Here is a 10,153-nt window from a genome sequence, read left to right on the forward strand (position 1 = left end):
ATATATGCTGGTGTGCATTAGAGCCTTTAATTACCGTTCTATATTAATGCGCTGCTTACTGACACACACACACACACACACACACACACATTGATATCGCGCAGCTCACATATCCAGGAGCAAAGAAACTTGTCAACGCTGCCCCACGACTTTTATTAATAACAGTTTAAATACTGAATCGCTCGTTAGATTTTCTAGCAACTAGAGGATAAAATCGCTGTTTTTGAAGTAAACGCAATCTAAAAAGAGAAACGCACCGACACGCACACACGCAACTTTCATCTCTCTCTCTGTCTCTCTCTCACTCTCTCTCTCTCTCTTTCTCTCTCTCTCTCTCTCTCTCTCTCTCTCTCTCTCTATTTTTGGCAATATTTCAGAAAAGGGTTTAGCGATTTATAATTATTGGGGGTACTTGCCCTCCTCAATGTCTATGGTGGTTATTATCGCCCTGATCAGACATGAAAATAGCCTATGTTGTGGCACTATCCTGCAGTCAGTAATGATATGACGTTAGCAAACTTTTTTTAGATTTTTTGCAAACATTTCTTTGAGTAACATGACCGTAAATATGAACTCATGATTGAATGTATTGAATGCCAAAAATGCTTACATTTATGTGTCTTTTTGTTCGCTCGGGCAGCCATGTTGCTGCTGAAGCCGGTTTACGCTGAGATAATTCATACCCCTTCGTTTGAAGTATGGTCCTGAAAAATCTTCGTTTGAAGGGCTATCTGGCCCTTCCCCTTACCCCTACCCCTCCAACCAAAAGAGAATCGAGACACCCCTACCCCTTCACGTGAACGCGCGAAACAGAGGGGTAGGGGAAAGGGGAAGGGCTAAGGGGTAGAATTGGGATTGGGCCTAAATCTTGCGGACATCGGGAGGAAGGAGAAAGCCTTTCTTCTTGATGCTCCGCTTTCACCTTCTGGGCTTTTTGGCACTTCCGTTGAGGTGGTGGTCGAGAAGTTTAGGGAGGCAAAGGTGCAGTCCGCTGCATTCAGGAAGTTCATTCCCCACTGTCCCAAGTCTTCCTCTAAAACCTCTGAGGGGGCTGGTCCATCTAGATCTGAAGATCATAGGCAGGATCAGAAGAGTAGCATGGAGACTCGCACCCCTCTTCCCTCTAGAAGTCGGGCACAGAGGCGGGCAAGCGCTAAGAGGAAGAGAGCGTATCTCAGGCAGGTATTGGATGAAAAGCGTTCCTATTGTAAACTGCGCTCTGATTCTAACACTTATCTTCTCAACAGGGTTTGTCCATCCCTACTCCCTGACACTGCGTCCCCTTGTCATGCTTAGGGCTTGCGTGTTTTCTCGCCTCCTTTAGACAACTAAGCTGGTGACATATTTGGCAAGCACCCTCTTATTAGGGCTGGGCGATATGGCCAAAAAATTATCACGATAATTTTTTTTTATATCAGTCGATATCGATAATTATCATGATAAATGTCACATTTTATTTCTTTCAAATTTAAAGGTAGATTTTTGCTCCAATGTGAAAGTTGCAAAAACCAGACGGTTATTTGTGGTTTTAAACTATTCTTTATGGTCAGAACACGACAAATACTTCACATTTTTGAATTCTCTACACTTTTCCAGTCATTTTTCCTTAACAACATAAATATCTTAATAGAAAAAAATTAATTATTAGTTCTGCATGTTCTAATAAGTAATATTGTTTCAAATCAAGAAACAGCCTTGTGTTGCCTGATAATATTAATAATCTAAAATTTTTTTGTCTCTTAGAAATACACATTTGATAGTAGCTTGAGTTAGGATGCAGATGTAGATTTATGTTCATTATCAAAGTCAGTAATATCTATAAAAATGGTAACAATCTCATTTATATATGGTGAAATTTAATTATTCTGACTGTTTGAGGTGTTTTTTTTTTAACCATTGGTCTTCCATAGTAGCATACATTTAGATCATGATAATCACAGCTAAAACCACAAATATAGCACCTCAATACCATGGTAAAAATGTAATATGGCTTCTAGGTATTTGTATGAAAAACAGTAGTCTAAATACATTTAGTATAAATGCATAAACGCTATAGCTTAATCACAAAAAGTACTCTAATTATATTCCATTACTCCTCCTTCAATACATTTAATACATGACTGTCTACATTAATAATATAATAAAATTCGACACGAACACCCACATTTCTGAAACAATACCATGGTGCAGTTAGTGCTACAGTAAATCCATGGTAAATGATGGCGATATGTAGATTAAAAAGCCTTCTGACTGTATCGTTGCGCACAGTGTTTCTCCTGTTTGTCAGCACTGTATCATCTGGCTGTAAACAGAGTTATTTATGTTCTTTGCTGAATTCAAGCGCTTCACACTGGATCTCACAGCGCTGTTTAGTGTTCGCATGAGCGAGACTCATCAGCGAGTAACGCATCTGCTCTAGTGAAGCTCGCACCGCGCCGCCATTTGAACTTTGAGCCGAGCGGATAAACGCCCCGAGTGGCACGCTTCAAATGACTAGCGATGTTTCGTTCCGCCTTTGCCGCATAAACATTATATCGAACATTTATCGAACTCTTGTTATCGTTTATCGAGGAAATTTATATTGCGCGATAATTACCGTTAGCGATTTATTGCCCAGCCCTACCTCTCATACTTCCGGGTGCCCGCCTGTGACGTCATGGGCTATGTGGGCCAATGGGACTGGAGTTGTTTCACACGTGCTTCAGACACTGGTCCTGCTAGCAGCGTCTCGTTCCCTCTCGGGGAACCATCGTTACATGCGTAACCTGAGACGTTTCTCACCATCTTTCTAAAACACTTAATATTATGACAAAGCATAATGAAGATGAACTCTAAGGACTACAGATTTATTCACGTTTATTTATTTTTTTGGCACCAATAGAACGCCATAGAAATCCATTCATTTCAACTGAAATCCACGTGATTGGGAATTTCACATGAGGGTGAAAAATTTCAACAGATTTTGCAATGGGTTGAAGTTGTTTATGTGAATTTGCCTCATTGACCAACAGAAAGTTGCTTTGTTTTGCTAAGTGACCTCTATGTGAGTTACACTACTGACAGTAGACAATGGACCTTTTTTCTTAATGTGACCGCACTTTTGTTATTTTAACCATAAATAATTGTATGGTCTACCTTCTCCATATCATCCCAGTTGGTGATGATGCCATGCTCAATGGGGTATTTGAGGGTGAGGATGCCTCTCTTGCTCTGGGCCTCGTCTCCTACATAGCTGTCTTTCTGACCCATACCGACCATGACACCCTAAAGAAAGAAAAAATAATGCAAGCTTTCAGTCACAATCACACACATTCAGGGTAACTTTTGATTCTACATTTGATTCAAATACTGCAGCACTCACACTCCTTTTCTAGAATTAATGTTTGCTTATTAACATTTGAAGCAAGGATCGATGCTAGCAGAGTATCGTCTTTACGGGTCAAAGGTCAAAGCTTACTGTGACTTAAGAGCCGCTTTACTGATTGGATCAAAATAACACTAAATCCCAGATGAGGTGAATGAGCGTTGTCGTCTTACCTGATGGCGGGGTCGGCCCACAATAGAGGGAAACACGGCCCTGGGTGCGTCATCACCGGCAAAACCAGCCTTCACCAGACCTGAGCCATTGTCGCACACCAGAGCGGTGGTTTCTTCCTCGTCGCACATATTTGCTTAGACAGCTGGTGTTTGAACACAAATGGCACGGGGAGCAAACACATGACATGTCCATTAAAAAGCAGAAGGATTTATTCATGCCTATTAAATACTTTGCTTGTTGAATTCATGTAGCACTTGAAGCTAAATGTAAATGATTCATCTTCTCTGCTTAAAAAAAGCTTTCTGACATCTTCAGTTATGCAGACCTACCCTCCCTACGGCAGACTCGCAATGTGCTATAAATAATACATATTTTATTATTATTTGATATTTTGAGTTGAGCATAAAAAGCTTTAGTTTGTAATCTTTTTATAGCGCTGCTTCTGAATTTGAAAAGTTGTTTTAAAATGCAAAATATCAGCATTTCATTGGTCCACTGTGTACTGTATGTAACAAATAATTCATGAAATAATTCATTATTAAAAAGGTAGTTCACTCAAAAATGGAAATTCTGTCAACACCCTCATGTTGTTCCAAACCTGTATCACTTTGTTTCTTCTGTGGAAGATGTTTTGAAGTGATTTTTACAGTAAAAGTAACTGACTTTCAATATACACTACCGTTCAAAAGTTTGGGGTTACTAACATTTTTGAAAGAAGTCTCTTATACTCAAGAAAACTGCATTTATTTGATCAAAAATAAAGTAAAAAATAATATATTTTGTGAAACATTATTACAATTAAAAATAACTTTTTTCTATTGCAATATATTCTAAAATGTAATTTATTCCCGTGATGGCAAAGCTGAATTTTCAGCAGTCATTACTCCAGTCTTCAGTGTCATATGATCTTTCAGAAATCATTCTAATACGCTGATTTGATGATCAAGAAAAGAATCTTATCAATGTCAAGAACAGTTGTGCTGCTTAATATTTGTGTGGAAACCATGATAAAAGAGATTTCTTTTTATTAATAGGAAGTTCAAATAACAGCATTTAAAATTGACTATTTGAAATAGAAATCTTTTGTAGTATTATAATTGTCTTTGCTGTCACTTTTGATCAATTTAATGCGCCATTGCTGAATAAAAGTTTAAAACGTAAACTTACAAAAATAAAATGTACTGACCACAAAGTTTGTATAAAAAGTTGGACAAAAAGCATGGATTAAAAGTTCTTCAAAGTATCTTCTTCTTTTTTTTCCCCACAAAGAGATTTCAAATTTGAATGCACTAACATTCCCAGTATATCCAAAAACCATTTAACATAAAAATCCATTGAAGTAGACTCACCCAGGAGAGCTTGCACAAGAGGCCTGGAAGACTTGCTCCCTCAAGAGCGGTAGAAAATAAGAGAGTGAGCAGCCAGTTCACCTGTCCTCTATTTATATAGAACCTTGTCACCAGGGCTTCAGAACCTCAAGCCTTTTTAGGACACATCACAACCCTGCATCACTCAAAGGTGGGCCGTCCCATGTGAAGATGGAGTATTGGAACGGATCTCACAATGGAGACTGTCGACTAACAGTTGCATTTAATATTAGAAGATAATTTATGGCTCTCGAGGACAGTGTGGACTATTGTTGGAAAGAGAGGTTGCCAGTTCACTGGGAGAGAATGGCATCCCAGCGGCCGTTATAAATAAGACGCCGAGCATTGGTTATAATGGATGAATGACCAATTGGCTGTTGTCTGTTATCTGTCAGTTGTGAGGAACTTCTAGCTGGCCTTCAAAGGAAATGCACATTGCCGCCCCATATGGGTGTGGACGTTACACCGGGAACCAAAGCCTACCAAATGAGGAATGATTTTCAGTGCCTCTTCCTAAAAGAAAATCATGGCCTCTAGGAAACTGACAATGTGCCACACTCCAGTCTTCAGTGTCATATGATCTTTCAGAAATCATTCTAATACGCTGATTTGATGATCAAGAAAAGAATCTTATCAATGTCAAGAACAGTTGTGCTGCTTAATATTTGTGTGGAAACCATGATAAAAGAGATTTCTTTTTATTAATAGGAAGTTCAAATAACAGCATTTAAAATTGACTATTTGAAATAGAAATCTTTTGTAGTATTATAATTGTCTTTGCTGTCACTTTTGATCAATTTAATGCGCCATTGCTGAATAAAAGTTTAAAACGTAAACTTACAAAAATAAAATGTACTGACCACAAAGTTTGTATAAAAAGTTGGACAAAAAGCATGGATTAAAAGTTCTTCAAAGTATCTTCTTCTTTTTTTTCCCCACAAAGAGATTTCAAATTTGAATGCACTAACATTCCCAGTATATCCAAAAACCATTTAACATAAAAATCCATTGAAGTAGACTCACCCAGGAGAGCTTGCACAAGAGGCCTGGAAGACTTGCTCCCTCAAGAGCGGTAGAAAATAAGAGAGTGAGCAGCCAGTTCACCTGTCCTCTATTTATATAGAACCTTGTCACCAGGGCTTCAGAACCTCAAGCCTTTTTAGGACACATCACAACCCTGCATCACTCAAAGGTGGGCCGTCCCATGTGAAGATGGAGTATTGGAACGGATCTCACAATGGAGACTGTCGACTAACAGTTGCATTTAATATTAGAAGATAATTTATGGCTCTCGAGGACAGTGTGGACTATTGTTGGAAAGAGAGGTTGCCAGTTCACTGGGAGAGAATGGCATCCCAGCGGCCGTTATAAATAAGACGCCGAGCATTGGTTATAATGGATGAATGACCAATTGGCTGTTGTCTGTTATCTGTCAGTTGTGAGGAACTTCTAGCTGGCCTTCAAAGGAAATGCACATTGCCGCCCCATATGGGTGTGGACGTTACACCGGGAACCAAAGCCTACCAAATGAGGAATGATTTTCAGTGCCTCTTCCTAAAAGAAAATCATGGCCTCTAGGAAACTGACAATGTGCCACACTTTGTGATGTTTGTAGGGCTGTTGTACGTGTGGGTGGTCTAATAATTACATGGACACAAAAGCAACTTGATTGCATAGTGTCAAGAGAACGGCATTGTGCTGCTAACAATGACACGTGGCATGCTCTACAAGTACGTTCAATGACGTTTTTAACTCCACAAATCCCATCTTTTACATTGTGAGAACTCTTAGACATGTTTGATAAACTATTATCTAACATACAATTAACCTAGCATAAAAAATTACTAGTTTTAAAAACATCAAATAGTGATGTCGTGACCTTGTCAACTGTTTCTAAGAATTAATATTTTGCAACAACATAATTCGAGTTTTACTTTATTGGTGTAAAAAACTTCTTTCAGTTATGAACTTATTTTAGTGACCAATAATATATTACATAAAATAAGCTAAATACTGTATATTATATTTAGCTGATTAGTGCAACACTGTTACCCAGAGTTGTTATTGTCAATAGAACTAAAACTATTAAAAACGTTTACTACGTTTTAAAAAACTATTAGAAACAATTGCTTAATTTTAAATGTAATAAGAAACAAACGAAAGAAAAGATAAAAGCAAAACTTGAACTTGAATTATAAATGAGAAATGAAATAAGTAATTGAAATAACTTCAAGTAATAAAATTACGAAACAATTGCTTAATTTTAAATGTAATAAGAAACAAACGAAAGAAAAGATAAAAGCACATAACATAATTACTAAAACTTAAAACTGAAAAAAGCTAATTCAAAATATGAACAAATACTAAAGTAGTACACAAATAATACTAAAATAACACTGCCGTGTTAAAATTGTGACACCCAACAACTAACATTGATTGGTAGGAAGACAAATAAATACTGTTATTTCATTCCATTTTCTCAATATTTCTGTTGACTAGCCTTCAACCCTGTTACCAAAGATACCGTAAGAAAAAAAAATTGCTTTTGTATTCAATATAGGTCTATTGTTATCTACAAACCAACATTTGGTTCCAATTTTTTATTTACTTATTTATTTATTTATTTTTATTTTTTTATTTATTCTATTGAGTAACTCTAAATTCAGGCAAAAAATGTTATAAAGCTAAAAACATTGTGGAATAGCTTTCCCTTTTTCAAGCATATATATGTCTGTACTTACAGTATATACATGCATATACTGCATACTGAAACAGTAAAAAAAAAAAAAAAAGGCCTGTTTTAGGCCCTGTTTTGCAACCCAGTCTAGGATAGTGCTACATAATAAATATTATTCTAATGCAAAATGGCCTACTGGAGGTCATAACAACAATATTGGATAACTTGTATTGAGTCTTAAGGTCAAATGTTAGTCAAAGTTTACATTCTCAAGGGCAGCTGGCCATTTGCATTCTTCAGCTCACACAGAGATAATCCACAATCTCCCTCGTTTGACTCTCCAGAGGCCTAAAGTTTGGCAATGTGTCAGTTGGAGGCCACCCAGTAACGTACAATTGTGACGGTCTGCCACCTGGCCTTACATTCTGTTAATGACACACTGACAGACCCACCAGCATTGACTGTAGATGGTAAAAGAGCCTCTCACACACACACACACACACACACACACATTTGCTAATGTTGTTTTTATCACAGATACTATTTTCTCTTATATTATTATTTCAGGTTAAACAGTTATGCTGTGTCAAAAGCATCAATGGCATGCCAATGAAGGCACTGAAACACATAATGGTTGCCTCATAGACTTGTAAGTACACTGTAAATGCATTTTCTGTTTGTTTTACACACTGCAGATACTGAAAGTAAAGGTAGACTTGTAACCTAGATAGATAGATGGATGGATGGATGGATGAAAGATGGATGGCTGGATGGATGGATGGATGGATGGATGGATGGATGGATAGATAGATAGATAGATAGATAGATAGATATCAGTCAATATAAAGACAAATAAATAAATAAATAGATTACTTCTGGCCCACATCCCACTGAAAATGGAAGGTCAAGTGGAGTGCATTGAATTGTGGGATATTGCATTCCATGCAATTTGGCAAATGTCATCCAGATATTGTATTTTCTGTTTTAATTCTTTCTGTGTCATAATTGCATATCGCCCACAGTACTACACACTACATATATAGTAATAGCAGTATACTGTTCTAAACATAGTAACTACTGCATACATAAACAACTCTTGACTGTTATATAGTTATTCTCTTTCCCTTAGTCCAAATGGCCATGAAGGGACAACAGTAGACTGCAAGAATGTTTGTAGCCAAACAAATGCACAAGCATACCAACAGCAAGTTAAATATAAAGACTCTCACTGCAGGATTGCATGCAATATTCAACAATAAAAAATGCAGCTGATAAAGCTGCTGTGTGTTCCCAAATGACTGACAGTTTACTTTAGAGCCGTCACACTGTCCTGTCATTGGATTAGAGCTTCAGCCTCCTCAGCAACAGTGACACATACTAGTTTACATGCACACATACTGTATATGGCTTCAATAAAAGCTTTTGTCAAATCTAGCTAACTTTTGAGGGAAAATTTGACCCCAAAGTAAAGCCACACACTTGTGTTCACGCAAACAGGAGTCAGTTCCTGCCAGGGTTTCTCTAGTGAATAAAAACAAACATCATTTTATAGTGGTTCCACATTGAAGCGCTTCTGTCTCCATTGGATCATGTGACCTCAGTCCTCTGCTCTTCTGCTGCCACTGCCTTTGTCTCATAACTGAAACTCCTCCTCACTAAACATAGATGCATCCATTCTCAATGCCACAATGGTGCATTTTGGGATACAGATCAGAATGAGTTTTCACAGTGTTATCTTCAAAGAATATAAGAAAAAAGTCACTGTTCATAGCTCAGGAGATTCAAATGAGTTCTCAGACATGCATCAGAGGTTTCCCCTAAAATTCCTTATGAGAAATGAAAATTAAAAGAGAATCGTTGACCTACTGTACATTAGAAGACATTGTTTGCACAAATCAAAACACTTTTTTGGCATTGTTGAAATCTCTTCTATATAGTAGTAAGAAACAAGAAGACAGAGATATTAATAAATGCATAAAATATTATAACCTAATAAAAATATTAACCTGATGACTGTCATGGTTATGTTCTGTTTTGGTTCTGTTTCTGCCTCCACATTTCCCTGAGTCCCCTTGTCTATCAGAATAGTTTCCATGGTCTTTGTTTAATTTGCTTGTTAGTCATCATTAGTTTACTCCCTTCACCTGTTTTCCCCTCGCCAGCTGCCCTACTTTAAAGGGGTCATATGATGCGATTTCAATTTTTCCTTTCTCTTTGGAGTATTACAAGCTCTTGGTGCATAAAGAAGATCTGTAAAGTTGCAAAGACTAAAGTCTCAAATCCAAAGAGATATCTTTATAAAAGTTAAGAGTCAGCCACGCCTACCTAAAACGGCTCGTTCTAACATGCCCCCACATAACTACGTCGCTATGTGGGAAGATTTGCATTACGCCGCCCAAATGTTTACGCAAAGAAAGAAGGCGTAACTTTTATTCTCGCTGTAGTATTGTTGTTGCCGCCGCCATGTCGTGAAGGCACTGTGTGCTTCGTAGTGAAAGCGAAACTACTTTGTTTGGCCTTCCAAAAGAGGACGATATCTGCTTCGTCATGCCTGGAGCTGATCCGTGCTGG

At 37.6% G+C, this 10,153-nt stretch overlaps 1 protein-coding gene across 2 annotated transcripts in view; it reads right to left on the reverse strand.

Moving 5' to 3' along the window:
* Positions 1-5,958, reverse strand: part of LOC107674972 (actin, alpha cardiac muscle 1-like) — a 12,097-nt gene extending 6,139 nt beyond the window's left edge. Inside the window, exons 1-3 of one of the 2 annotated variants that reach the window (XM_016469141.1) lie at positions 5,929-5,958; positions 3,538-3,680; positions 3,136-3,264 (exon numbers count right to left, since the gene is read on the reverse strand). In XM_016469141.1, the coding sequence (XP_016324627.1) occupies positions 3,136-3,264; positions 3,538-3,666 (258 nt within the window). In that variant the 5' untranslated portion in view covers positions 3,667-3,680; positions 5,929-5,958. Of the gene's footprint in view, positions 1-3,135; positions 3,265-3,537; positions 3,681-4,887; positions 4,967-5,928 lie in introns of those variants that run through there. The other variant, XM_016469140.1, reaches the window with a different exon arrangement.
* Positions 5,959-10,153: the final 4,195 nt, after the last annotated feature.

This window comes from Sinocyclocheilus anshuiensis, unplaced genomic scaffold (assembly GCF_001515605.1).
Source record: "Sinocyclocheilus anshuiensis isolate Anshui unplaced genomic scaffold, SAMN03320099.WGS_v1.1 scaffold1065, whole genome shotgun sequence".
Taxonomy (NCBI): Eukaryota; Metazoa; Chordata; class Actinopteri; order Cypriniformes; family Cyprinidae; genus Sinocyclocheilus; species Sinocyclocheilus anshuiensis.